The sequence below is a fragment of the Drosophila biarmipes genome, chromosome 3L, assembly GCF_025231255.1.
Source record: "Drosophila biarmipes strain raj3 chromosome 3L, RU_DBia_V1.1, whole genome shotgun sequence".
NCBI lineage: Eukaryota > Metazoa > Arthropoda > Insecta > Diptera > Drosophilidae > Drosophila > Drosophila biarmipes.
Window position 1 is genome coordinate 14,524,626 of NC_066613.1, and position 13,202 is coordinate 14,537,827.

General features: G+C 44.8%; 2 protein-coding genes across 20 annotated transcripts in view; one reads left to right on the top strand and one right to left on the bottom strand.

The window, feature by feature from the left end:
• Window positions 1-1,014: 1,014 nt before the first annotated feature.
• Window positions 1,015-1,856, top strand: LOC108028131 (RNA-binding motif protein, X-linked 2). Of its 2 annotated transcripts, XM_017099785.3 has the most exons (2): window positions 1,015-1,467; window positions 1,529-1,655. In XM_017099785.3, exons 1-2 carry the CDS (start codon window positions 1,203-1,205, stop codon window positions 1,558-1,560), a joined length of 297 nt encoding a protein of 98 aa, XP_016955274.1. In that variant the 5' UTR covers window positions 1,015-1,202; the 3' UTR covers window positions 1,561-1,655. The 2 variants fall into 2 exon arrangements, with proteins under 2 accessions (XP_016955274.1, XP_016955273.1); XM_017099784.3 differs by having other exon boundaries at window positions 1,015-1,856.
• Window positions 1,857-2,083: 227 nt separating this feature from the next.
• The window catches only part of LOC108028383 (cell adhesion molecule Dscam2), a 34,035-nt gene continuing 22,916 nt past the window's right edge, over window positions 2,084-13,202 (bottom strand). For 3 of the 18 annotated variants that reach the window (XM_017100184.3, XM_050886560.1, XM_050886559.1), the window contains exons 11-21: window positions 12,015-12,134; window positions 11,317-11,490; window positions 11,055-11,205; window positions 10,719-10,999; window positions 10,154-10,639; window positions 8,668-9,984; window positions 8,103-8,393; window positions 7,899-8,048; window positions 7,334-7,596; window positions 6,844-6,970; window positions 4,812-6,115 (exon numbers count right to left, since the gene is read on the bottom strand). In XM_017100184.3, the coding sequence (XP_016955673.1) occupies window positions 5,367-6,115; window positions 6,844-6,970; window positions 7,334-7,596; window positions 7,899-8,048; window positions 8,103-8,393; window positions 8,668-9,984; window positions 10,154-10,639; window positions 10,719-10,999; window positions 11,055-11,205; window positions 11,317-11,490; window positions 12,015-12,134 (4,109 nt within the window). In that variant the 3' untranslated portion in view covers window positions 4,812-5,366. The other 15 variants (XM_017100192.3, XM_017100191.3, XM_050886558.1 and 12 more) reach the window with 11 other exon arrangements.

A 13,202-nucleotide genomic window follows, 5' to 3' on the forward strand; every position in this document is an offset into this window, starting at 1 on the left:
TAACTGTATCTTTCTGGTGTACAAAAGTATCTTTTAGCGATAATTCAAAATTTGTATTTATTTAAGGCTAGCAAAGTGGTCATATCAGAAATATTTCAGATAAGCAATATAAACTCATTCAAAATTTCTTTAAACGGTAAACAGAGTCTAATAAAAACAGTTTTTTTGAAGGCATGTTGTTGGCGGGCAATATTCAAACACGGTTTTAAAATACCAGAAAAATTTTAGATTTTATACGGTCCTGTCTTATACGCTATCTTATAAGTTTTGTTATCCGTGTTCGAATTATCCAAAAATGCTTGGCATTATGTAAATAATGAAAGTTTTATAACATTTTTTGAATGAATGTTATGTTTTTTTATTTTGTGAATTTTATTTGAAAGGAATAATATACTTTAAGAAAATATTTTTTAATTCATAAAACCTTCATATATTTATAAATTATTCTACATTTTTCAACAGATGTAAAAATATATATTGTTCTTTGGCTTATAAAAATTTACATTTTTTCCTTAACATTTTAATTAAATCTTATTAAATATTTAAGATTACATTCTTATGGGAAATTATCAATAAAACGCTTGAATCATGTTATCAGTTATATTTCAAGATTTCACTAAACAAAAATACTCCATATAAAAACAATAATTTCAACAAACTTTAAAAAATAAAATTAATTATACATTTAATTTAACGAAGGTAGTTGTTATTGGACCAAGTCTTAAAACTATTTCTAATATTTTGAAATTTATAATTTCGTATGGTTATGAAACACTTTTGAGGTTACCTTTGATCATACGATATTATGTAAGATCCAAAACACGTGAACAATTAAATCATTTTCCCTGAAAACGATTTGACTATAAATAGCCACGGTGACGTCACCTTTATCGCATAGTTGTATTAGTGTGTACCTGATAAACAAATGCAAATGTTTACGATACAAAATTCGCGATAAGCTTGGCGCCAAAGTTGCCTATAAAGGCTGAGCAGCTGAACGCCATAGAAGCCAGTCAAAATCCAGTGTTCAAGTGAAGCAGCAGCAATATTTATAGTCGCAACAGTACCAGCAGCAACATCAACAGTTCCCGCAGCAACATCAGCAGTTCCCGCAGCAATATCAACAGATGCAGCAGCAATAAATCTAAAAACCAAGGTGTAAAGTGACTTTCTTATCGAGTCAGGTGTAAACTAGTGCGAAAATGTCGCAATCTGATAACGCGGCACGTGAGCAAACTGCGGCAAATCCTGTGCCCGAGGCATGTCAAGGCTGCCGCGGCCAGCTGCCACGTACTACGCCCGTGGAAGTGGAGGACATTGCCGCCACGCCGTCGCTGGAGAAGCTCATCCGAAAGGCCAATATGGCCCAGAAAATGCTGAACGATGTAATGAGGCAAATCCAGAAGCAGCAGGAATCTCAGGTGTCCACCAAGAAGACCAAGTCCAAGCTCCGAAGTTCCGATGGAGGTAAAAGACGACACGGCGGACGAAAGCATGGTCACCATCACCACTCTAGCTCCTCTTCCAGTTCCAGTTCCGGCAGTAGTGACTGCGAGCTGATTCTCGCCGAGAAGGAGGAGCTCATGCCCAGGAGGAGACACATCCGGGAGGATCGCAAGCGGGATCGCTCCAGGTCCCGTGGTCGCTCCCGTGGTCACTCGCGCGGTCGTTCTCATGGGCGTTCTCGTTCCAGGTCCTACACCGACTCCCGACGCTCCCGAGCACTGCCCCTGGCTCTGCCCGTTCGGATTTCAGTGTGAGTATCCTGGCTTCATTTAGTGTTATTCATTATATCATTTAGCTCTTAAGTGTGCACATACAAAAATCCAAAAAAAATACAAAATATTATAAAAATACCTTAAACTGAGTTTTATTTTATTTTCCCTGGGTTATTTTATATTTGTTCCGTCTTCCTGACCACTTTTCAAAACTTTATAAAACTGATAAGGAGTTGCAAAATTATTAACAATTATAAATGCTTGTTTGGAATTAAATGCTATAAAGGGGCATCTTACTATTATACAGCATTTTTCAATCTTACCTGGTTTGTCAGAACTAGAGCCAAGAAAAACAGCCTTTTGGTATTTTTAAATATTTCTTATATTTTTTAAATGCCGTTTGTTTTTACATTAATAGTTTTTATTTTGTAGTTGTTGTGCTAATTATATGTTAAACATAAAAATTGTTTCTCCTCCTCGTATAAGTACTTGCTTTGTTCTCGTTTTGATTGTGATCTATTAAGTTAATTTCTCTTTTGATTTGTAGACTTTGCTGTGAGGTTGCTCCTTGCAGTCGCAACTTGCTGTTTGTTCAATAAATTCGTAAAATTCGATGTTAAATGTAATAAACCATTTCATTGCTTCGTACAAGTAAATTCATATAAAAACCGACTAAAATCGCTGGGGCGTTAATGCCGCAATCGCTATATAAACAAGGAGTGCTGTTGGCTCGTGAAATTTCGTTTTATTTTGAAATGAGCGACAAAAGAACTTTTGTGTGGCTTGGGGCCAATAAATTCCCCCAAGTGAACACCTTAATCTGCAACTTTATTCTGTGGATTCTGTGTCTCTAATTTGCATGTTCATATTTCATGGCTGCTATTTACTCGCATTTCACGGCTTGCATATTTATTGTTTACTCGTAATTTAATGGAGCTTTGTCTAAAAACAAATTTTGGCACACGGTTTCCAAAAACGGGTTCGATTCGTCCCTCCGATCCTGCTGCTCCTCCTCCTCCTCGATTTTAAATGACTGTTTAATGGGTTCCTTATGCTTTTGTAGGCTAGTTAAAATACAGCTATGTAATCATATTATTTGGATTATTCGATACGAACTAAGAGTTATATTAATTTGTAGTTTGTTTGTCTGCTCCTAACTTGGCTTTCGATTCGTTTTTCTGCTGCTTGATTGAGTTTCTGTGATAATTCGAAATTTGATTACGATTTTTATTTGATTCTCCTACAGGCTCACCTCGTTCCTTCCGCTATTTCGCTTTTAAAAACATTTATCTACAACTCGACGAATGACAGTTTATTGTAATGGAAACACTAAAGTGTGGTTACTGTTACTGTTACTGCGATATAATGTCATATTTTCTATGAATACTGCTTTGAATTCAAATTCAGCTGGCGACATATTCGAGTGGGTGTACATCGGCTATATCGAATACATTTAGTTAACATTTTCATTGTGGCTTTACTTGGTGTCTGTGTGAGCTCTCCCGGCGGAGTCATGGGTCTCTATCATTGTCAGTCCTTTGAGGGGTTCACTTTTGATTATTTACAAAATACGCTTGGTACTCTACAAGTACAGTACTAACAACTAGATGAGTATTCTTCAATTGTATATTTCGGTATATTTATTCTATATACATGAGCACACGACCGTCTCATAACGTAGACACGCACACGGACACAGTTAAATATACATTCATATAAATTTGTACACAGCATATATCTGAGTTTTTGGTTTAGTTGAAATTTCAAGATTAAATTCCTCGTTTCGTCGCCCTGGTGCACTACAAAACCGAAACTTATGGGCTACTTTAGGAGTAGCTATGTGTGTATAGGCCAAACACTCGCTTCTTTTCGGGACACCCACGCCTAGAAGATCATCCTTTCTACATACGATGAAAAACAGTTCGATTCGATTCGATTCGATACGATACGATAGTATGCGATAGTTTTGCAGTTAGTAGTTTGAGTTACAGTTTCGAGTGATATACGCATTAGTCGTTACGGATACTTAAGAGACTACGTTAGTATATGTACATACAACATTTCTGGAAGTTCGACAACTGACCTGGGTTCTTTCTGGGCACATGCCATGTTCATTCGCATACTTATACGTGGGTAGCATGCACAATCGTTAATACTTATAAGTAGTATGACCTCTATGGATACGGGCAGGAGTTTATAATGGGAAGTGTTTCGATTTGGTATGTTTTTGGTTTTGGATGGTTGGTGCAGAATTTTGATACTGATTGTCCGAAAGTTGACTGAGTGTTCGTCTTTTCTCTTGGGGCAGGGGGTGTTACTGGGTTCAAGGCATTACCGAAAGGGTGGACTGTCTTTTGGGGGGAGGAGGGGGCCGGGTGGTTAGGTAACAAATGCACTATAAAAATGTACAAAAACGCCCAGGCTGCCGTTGCATTTGTGGCTATCAGGGGGCCTGGTCTCATCCTATGTGCTGATCTTGCGATCAGATCTTACCTATTTCTCAGACGGATATCGAGTAATCCGATTTCTCGCTAAGCAGTTTTTGGCCAGGAGCGGGTGAATGTTGTTGTTGGCGTTGCTGTTGCAGTGGTTGTTGCTGCTGCGGCTGCGGTGACTTCGAATGCGCTCGTTTGTGTGGTTGCGATGGCTGTGGTGGTGCCTGCTGCTGCTGCTGCTGTTGGTGGTGCTGCTGTTGCTGCTGCGCCTGGTGGTGTTTCTGGTGCTGCTGCTGCTGGTGGTGCTCCTGCTGCAGCTGGGAGGTGGTGGAGGAGGGTCGCGACCACAGCGAGGACCTCTGACCCAGCTTCAGCTTCTTAATCGTGTCCACATCGACCTCCACCTCGGCCAGCTCGATGCGTTCGCCCAGGCCACCGCCGTCCTCGGTGCGGTGGAAGGCGCCGGTGGTGCACTCGGCCTGCAGCTGGAGCGGATGCAGCGTGCGCAGGATGCCGGCCCTGGATGCGTGTTTTTTTTCGGGGAGTGGGAGGGTGGTGGGTGGCGATCGTTGGGGGGTGAGGGGTGCAAGTACAAGAAAGGGCCAGAGTTGGAGTTTTTTCTGATTGCAACCACAGCATTCAAGCATTCATTCGGTTAAAGACCTAGTGGTGTAGTTCTAGTCTGGTTGTGTGGTTGGGTGTGCGTGGGTGGGCACAGTTTTCACGACCTGGTTTAGCAGATGAGATTGCAATTCGAATATTTGTGGAAAATTATTTGATATAAATTCCTTTTAATTTCAAGTATATTCCATTTTTATAATTTAACAGGCCTAAAAGTGTGCTACGATTCTTTTATAAATGCGGAAAGAGGCCTTTCTTTTGCATGGCATACTTTTAGGCAGCCCCAAAAGTGACTTAAAACCTCTTAAATTCTAAACTTTTAAAGATTTCAGTGGCTCTAAACCAAAACACATCAAATTATAATTTATAGTGGCTATTAGCTTGAAATATCGACTCTCATCTGATCAACCAGGTCGCGAAAGCGGCCTTAACGGGCCCCCTCGGGGGGACCACACACCTCACCGTAGGCCAGGTCTCATGTCTGATCTATCGGGTCCATGTAGGTGCAGGAGATCTCGCCGCTGTCGTAGCCGAAACCGTCCATGGCCTCCATGGCACCACCAACGTACTCACTCCCCCCATTGGCCGTATCCTATTTGGGCAGCGTGGGCGCTGTGAAGAACTTGGACGAGAGCATGGCCGTCGAGGGGTTGAGCAGCGTGCCCGGATGCTGCTGCTGCTGCTGGGGATGCGGTGGCTGGTGGTTCTGGTGGTGGTGCGGTGGCTCATGCGCGGGCATTATGGTCTTGTGCGGGATGGGGCGGAACTGTGAGGAGGGCGGCATGCAGGCTACCAACGGGCTATGGCTATTGCCGATCCCGTCCAGCCCCATCAGCTCCTGGCCATTGCTGGCCTCCAGCTGATGGAGCTTGGGCGTGATCAGGAGGGGCTGCTGTTGCTTCAAACTACTACTGTTCGAATTCGAGGCGCTACTATGCTGGGCATTACTACTACTCTGCAACTGCTGCTTGTGGAACTGTTTCTGCTGCTGTGTACTGATCGATGGCGACTTGACCAATGTGGGTATGTGGCACTGTATGGAGTCTTGCGATTTGAAGGTGCTCGATATGGATTTCAGATTTCCGCCGCGCGGCGATAGAATTTTGTTCGAATTGCTCGATGTCGATGGTGTGGCTGTCGTATTGGTGGCTGTGGTGTTCGTGTTGCTGGTGGTGTTGTTGTTCATTTTGTTGCTGTTGTGGTGGCGCGGTGTGGTATTGGTGGAAAACTGATATTGCTGATGATGATACCTGGAGCGACCGCGGCGGGGCAATGATTTCTGTTCGGACATTGGTGACAGATCGGAGGAGGTGCTCGACTGTGCTCCATGGTAGATGATGCCTGCGACAAGTCGCAACAGCGGATCAACGGGTCAATGGTGGATCGCAGCGCAGGCGGAGTTGTTAGTGGGGAAGAAAAGAACAGAAAAATAAAGAGCGGGCTGATAGAGAGTTCTTTTTTTTTGGGGTACAATAAGTAACAAACGTTTCAGAAAAGAAAACTTAATCCTAACTTATGACTACCATCAATTACAAATCGGGTGGCTTAGTCTTATTTGTTGGCCTGATCTTAGTTGTTGGTGTAGAGTTTTTGGTGCTGTGTCTGATTGGCCTACTACAGATATGTTATCGAGATATTGTGGTTTGGAAAGTGTTGTATTAGGCTAGAGTCTGCAAAAACAAAGCAACACAAAAAGAGACTTCAGCGGGCAGTTTAAAAGCCTGGGAACTGAGATCAAAGATTATCTGCAGTGAAAGTTGTCTCAAAATTGTTAAGGCAATGTCTTCTCGAGTGCCTAAAAATATGAAAAAAAAAATTTTTAAGCTTAAAATTCATTCACAAGGACTAGCATCCTTTATTCATTGCATACTTTTATGTATTTCAAAGTAGATTTAAAAATGATTTCAAAGCTTTCTTAGTTTTTACCTTTTATTTTGTTACCTTTCACCGCAGATAGAAACTAAAAGAAGACTTAATATTTTCTTAAGATGATGTGAAGAAAGGCCCTTTGGTTAGTTCTCTTCAAATGCATCCCATTAAAAGCAGTAGAACCCTAGTCTTGGACTTACTGTGCTTGATCTTGCCCTCGTGCTGGTTGGAGGACTCGGTGCGGCTGGAGGTGAGTTGGTCCTGGTCCGATTCAGACTCCTCGCTCTCGGGCTCCGTCTTCCTGGAGTGGCGCCTCCGGTTCTTGGACTGCACATGGAACAGAGCGGGAAGTTAGTCTGGCTATATCAGCAGGATATATCAGCTAGCGACTACAAAAGCGCCTGGGAATGGAACGCTTCTCGAACAAAAGATGGGGAACTCAAGATTGGCAGGTGATTGGCATGGATCCGGGGGGTCAGCCCCTGGGCATGATTTACGGCATTGCAATTAAAGGGAACTGAAGGGCAAACAAATACACGAGCAGAGAACAACATAAAAAGCACGTAGTACACTTAGGAAAACACTAATTGTGGCAGGACCACACAGATCAATGGAAGTTGAGTACGAGTACGGTAGAGTAGAGTATAGTAGAGGGAGAGCTAAATCAAAGAAATGAATAAACAAACGCACGATATTATGGAACGGTGAGGTCTGATAATAATTATGAATTGTCTTTAGTGGACGTTGGTGGTGGTGGTGGTGATGGGTGGTGGTTGGTGGGTTCAGTACCGCGGCTGGTGGTGGCGACGAGCAGCCCTCGGCCAGGGCCCGCTCGTGGTACATGAACGAGTGGAGCAGCGTGTTGGCCGGGCCGCCGTGGTGCGGCTGCGACATGTTGCCCCCAGCCTCCGACAGCTGGAAGGTGGCGTACGGCGAGATGTCCTCGGAGGTTTCTGCGGAAAGTCCTCGGGCGGTGAGCGGAGCTGATCAATGGGGACAATGCAGCCAGGGCTGTCACAGAAATCTCAAGGGGTACTCCTGTCACTCAGACAGGGGGAAAAAACTTTTTCAAACAAATTGGATTAATTCCAGGAATTCCTTTTTGGTTCTCGAGCTACAACTTATTCTTTGTCTACATATACACAAATTCGTTGAAACATTTTTTTATGAAAGTATTTTAAACTAGATTAATTCATATTTCCCTTTTTTTATTTGGTTGAGATTTCTGTGACACTCCTGGTAACCCGAGACTCACCTGGGATCTTATCGTTGTTCTGCATGGACACCTTGTGAATGGTTGCATAGTAGCGTTCCCGCTGGGCAGCCTCCGAGTTGGCTCTGTTCTCGAGCGATTCCTTCTGAATGTGATTGGCTTGTTCTGCGTGCGGTTGTGCATTTTTAAGCACTGAGTCAATTAGTCGATCATTGCAGTTAATCACAAGTGAATGGCTATGCTTACTGTGTCTGTAGCAGACGATGACCATGATGATGGTGCAGAACATTCCCGACACCGCCGCAATGCTGGGGATGAGCAGGTTCATGTTGGCGAAAATCACGGTGGTTTGACCGCGATGGCCGCGGTGCACGATTTCCGGTGGTGGTGGGTCTCCGTCCTTGGTCAAGGTCACAAATGTGAAGTCCGCCTGCGAGATTCCAGCCACGTTGTGCGCCTCCATGCGGAGTTGGTAGAGGGTCGATGGTGTCAGATTGTTGACCACTATGCGACGCTGCGGCTTCAGGGCGTTAGATACTGCACAGAAAAGTAACAAATTGTTTAAAAAGAGCAGAAACAAAAGAGATTTTAGTAAAAAAAATACTCCTACTTTTAGCGCGTTTTCAACCGTATTTAATCCAAATTAGGGCGTATAGCTAAAATAATGACTGTTCTGAACAGCTGACAACCTAGGCTAAAAATCCTCATCATTCTTACCAAAAACTATTTTTTGACCAATTTTCGCATTTTTTATAAGGGGATTTGCCAGCCAAAACTGTGATTTTTAAAGCGGAAAAAACGTAAAACTCACCCAGCACCCATTCTGCGTCCGGATCCTCGGTCACCGCCCTGTACTGCAGCACGAAGTACAGCAGGGGACAGCCATTGTCCGGCCAGGAGTGCAGGCGAACCAAAAGCGAGGTCGAGTTGGGGGCCAAGAGGGCGGTGGAGGCGGGATGACCAGGTGACTGACCCTGAGTGCGCACGTGCAGCATGGTGCTGGTGGGCGAGGTGCCCACCTTGTTCTGGGCACTCAGGTGGATCTGGTACGTGCTGCCACAGACCAGGCCCTTGAGCTCATGACTGGAGGCATGACGCGACAACTGCATCTCGTCCGTGTTGCCGTTGGTCCGCCGGTAGAACAGCGTGTAACCGGTGATGGGTGCGTTGCCCGTGAAGCCGCACTTCCAGTGCATCAGGATGCTGCTCGAGGTGGCACTGGTCACATACAAAACGGGCGCCGTGGGCGGCACCTGGACCACCAGGGTGTGGGTCAATCGATCGGTGCCGATGCCATTGTCCACCTGGCAGCTGTAGTTGCCGCCATCGGCCAGCTGCAGGCTGGAGATGATCAGATCTCCGCTGTCCAGTAACTGGGAGTTGTGCATGCCGCCCTGCCGCAGGGCCACATCCGACTTGAACCACTCCCTCTTGGGTTTTCCCACCGCAGTGCAGGGTAGTGTGACGGTGGACCGCCAGGGTCTGACCACTGAGCCGCCGAAGGATATGATTCTGGCGGGCACGCGATTTGTGGTAATCTGTGAGGATACCCGCGAGCTTTTGCCCTCGCCCACTCGAGTACTGGCCGTCACCCAAAACTGGTACTCCATGTGGGGATGCAGACCCTTGGCCTCGTAGTAAGCTTGCTGGGAAGGAAGACTACGCTTCTCGTTGTTCAGCTCTTCGCGACCGTTCACCACCCGGGTGTACAGACTGTACTTGGTGATCACTCCGTTGGGTTCGTTTGGAGGCAGCCAGGAGATGTACAGGGATTGCGATGAGCTGGAGACCACCTTTATGTCCGCCGGAGCCTCTGGCACGTCCTCTTCGCTGTGGCAAAACAACGGCTTGGAGACCACTCCGTCACCCATTCGCGTGTGGGCCAGAACCTGAATGCTGTAGTTGGTATACTTGCGAAGGCCTGTCAGCACCATGGTGAGAGCCGTGGTCTTCCGGGACTCCACCTCGTCCTTGCTGGGCTGGATGTCGTCGATGATGGGCTCAAAGATCAGCTTGTATCCCTGTAGCAGACCATTGGTGTGGTAGATTGGTGGTGGTTGCCAGGAGACCTGGAGCGATTGGGATGACAAGGCGGCACAGCGAACGTCCTCTGGAGGGCGACTGGGGACTGTAAATAAATTTTATTATAATTTTCAAAATTATTAAATGAAAATTATAATTAAATACAGTTTTCGGGTTTCTAAAAATATGCGGCTATTAATCCTAAAATATATTGTTGCGTACTTTTAGACACCTAAAGTGAAATACATTTATGTGAATCAGAAACAGTGTCTTACCATCTTCCATTGTCTGAGCGCCTGTGGGTTCCGAAAGAGGTCCGGGTCCCACCTGATTAAAGGCCTGCACCACTACATTATATCTAGCGAACTTGGCCAGACCGCTGAGCAGTAGCTCTCCATTGCCCCCATCATAGTCGCCGGCAACGGAGGTGAAGTTATAGGCCGTATTTCCCGAGCTGGACAACTTGTAGCCCACATTGTAGCCCTGAATGTCCCCGTGTCGCAGTTCAGGCAGCGGAGCCACCCAGCTGATGAGCAGTTCGGTGGAGGACAAGGGTCTGGCCGAGAGACTGAGGGGAGGTCCTGCGGGTCGCTGTGGCTCCGTGCGAACTATCAGCTCCTGGCTGGGAGCACTTCGTCCCGCCGAGCCCTCTGCAATTACCCGGAAAGCGTAGCGCGTCGCCGGCTTGAGGTTCTCTATCAAGGCATTGAACATCGGCGGATCCTTGACCTCGATCTGCTGCCACTGCTCCACAAACAAGGCTGGTGGGAGAGAGCCTTATTTAAAGGAATATCATATATATCATCTATAATCAACACTAAGAAGGGGTCCTATACGTACGATCTGCCTCGCGGAACTCCACCAGGTACTTGGTCACATCTCCTGTGCCCATGGTCTTGGGCTGCCACTTGATGTTCACCGACCGGCTGCTGATCATGGCCGCCTCCAGGACACTGGGTGGCAGAGGAGGCTCCTGGACCTGCAGCTGCACCAGCTGCTGATCATTACCATAGAGATTGCTGGCCCGGCAGAAGTAGGGACCGCTATCGGTGGCATCCACGGTGCGAATTTGCAGCTCGGCAGATACTCCGTCCGGGGTGGCCTCCTGCTTAACGGAGATCCTGAAATTCAGCGGGATTAGTTGGGCTGTTTCAGGATCCTTTGGACTACACCCACTTGTAATTGGTTGATGGATTCAGTGTGTTCTTGCCCGAGCGCAGCCAGACAATGTTAATCGGCTTGTCCCCGCTAACGGCGCACTGGAGCAGCGCCGTGTCGCCCTTTTTCACCATCACGGAGCGGGAGGTCGAGGAGAAGTACGGCGAGGCTGGAAGTGGCGAGCATTTTGCCCATTTTAATTACGGCCGCGATTCCTCCGGGGCCTCGGCAGTGCAATTAACCAAATTGCCACAGCGACGTCCCCTGCTGAAATACTCACAGTTCACTTTCAGCTGGATGACCTTTCCGATGCCGGTGCCGATGCCATTGTTGGCCTGGCACAGATAGAAGCCCTCGCGATCCTCCTTGACGTGTTGCAGCAGCAGGGAGCCGTTTCCAAGGAGCTTGGTGAAGGGACGCTCGCGCACCTCCTCGTACTCGCCGGATTTACTGCCTGTGGGGAGACATTGAAGAACCGGGGAATATGTGGGTTAATGGTATGATACATGCACTCAAAATACGCGTCCCTGTATTTATCAAATATACTGATTTAATAAAACTATTGCACTTTCCTAGGTACCTAAGTCTTAAGCTGTTATTCAATTCAAATATTTTTGACTCTTTTTTTATCCATCTAGGTTTTAACATTTTTAACAAGTGTTATTTATTGTATTTTATTTAATAAGTAATCCCTTACTTACTAAATTAATACTTTACTAAATTAACTAGATCTGATGTCATTACTTCAAATACAATAATTTGTTAATATGGTTTAGAGTTCATGGCTTGGAGTAGAGTAATAAATATTTAGTGAACTTAAATCATATGTCTTTTATATCTACCATACTCGCAATATGCATTTAAATTCACAATAATTAATAATAATTTTAATGAGAACAGTAACATGTTTTGTCCTAGTTTTAGGACAAGGATACCTTAATGAAAAATAAATATTAAATGATTTTTTAGGACTCCTACCTGTGGCCTTCTTCCACACTATGCTGGGCGTGGGAACGCCCTGGGCCTGGCAATGCAGCATTATGTGGCGATTGCGCTCCACGTTCGCGTCCACGGGCTCGACAATCCAGCGGGGCGGCACTACGGGGCGTATGCGTGATATGGATAGTTAGTTAACTTACTTAGAAATCAAACGGGAGCGCAGAACGAATGATTCAAATTAAAACTGCTAAGACATACAGTAAGAGTAATGGTTCTTAGAGAGATATAGAGAGAGACAGAGACAGAGAGGAAAAGTGAAGAGTTCTGGCAAAGTAAAAAACGGCATAAAGAATTTTGCTGTTTACGATCTTAAGATTTTCATTGTGCCTAGCACAAATGTAAAAAACTGGTTGAATAGTGGTAGCAATATAGTAGGAACTTTTCAACTAATGTACAAAAGGATAGTTTGGTTTTTTTTTTTGGGTGGATTGCTTCAAAATCAAATACAAAAATAATTTCATATGCAACTCAGTCAAAAATGGAACAAAACGATATGTTTATTCTTCGGGGGTTTCTCATGTTTAAGGAAAATCGTTAGGGTATGTCCGTGGGGTAAATTAATTATAATTTCATTTGTTGGTGTGCAAGGATTTTATTTTAACTTCTTTTCGTTTATTCAAATGGATCGCTTTCTCTTTTGTGTGTTTTCTTTGATACGCCCACGCTCTGTGCCTCACGGTTCTTTGATGGTTGTTCGAAAAAATCGCAAAAAAGGCTTAATATGTTCTGGTATATATGCGGCGCATAAATTAAATAACAAAGGCATGCCAGAAGCGAAACGGAAAATATATTTGCATAGAAATTATAGAATGCGCAACATAAACGTGAACGTGGTGTGAGTTTTATAGTTGGACACGCAGCTAACAAAACACGAAAAAAGCGAAACAATAAGCTGGGAACTCAACCCACCAGTGGATTGGCGTTTTCAATAAATTATAAACTGTTTACTTAGCAGCTGCATTTAATTGCCAGCCTTTGTTTGTGCAGCAATAACGAAATGAAAAATTTTAATTAAAAATTAAACCCAAACAAGGAGCAAATTATAGAGCTCCAAATGAAATTAACATCTGGCCCAGGGCTAAAGTATTAATTAAAATGGTTTCTGGTTATTGTGGTGTATTTTTTTCACTCAGGGTGTATTTTTTGCTTAGTAAAAAGCGTTTGGGT

What these genes read in the sequence shown, in the direction of transcription:
- LOC108028131 (XM_017099784.3), top strand. Translation starts at nt 1,203, where the DNA reads ATGTCGCAATCTGATAACGCGGCACGTGAGCAAACTGCGGCAAATCCT.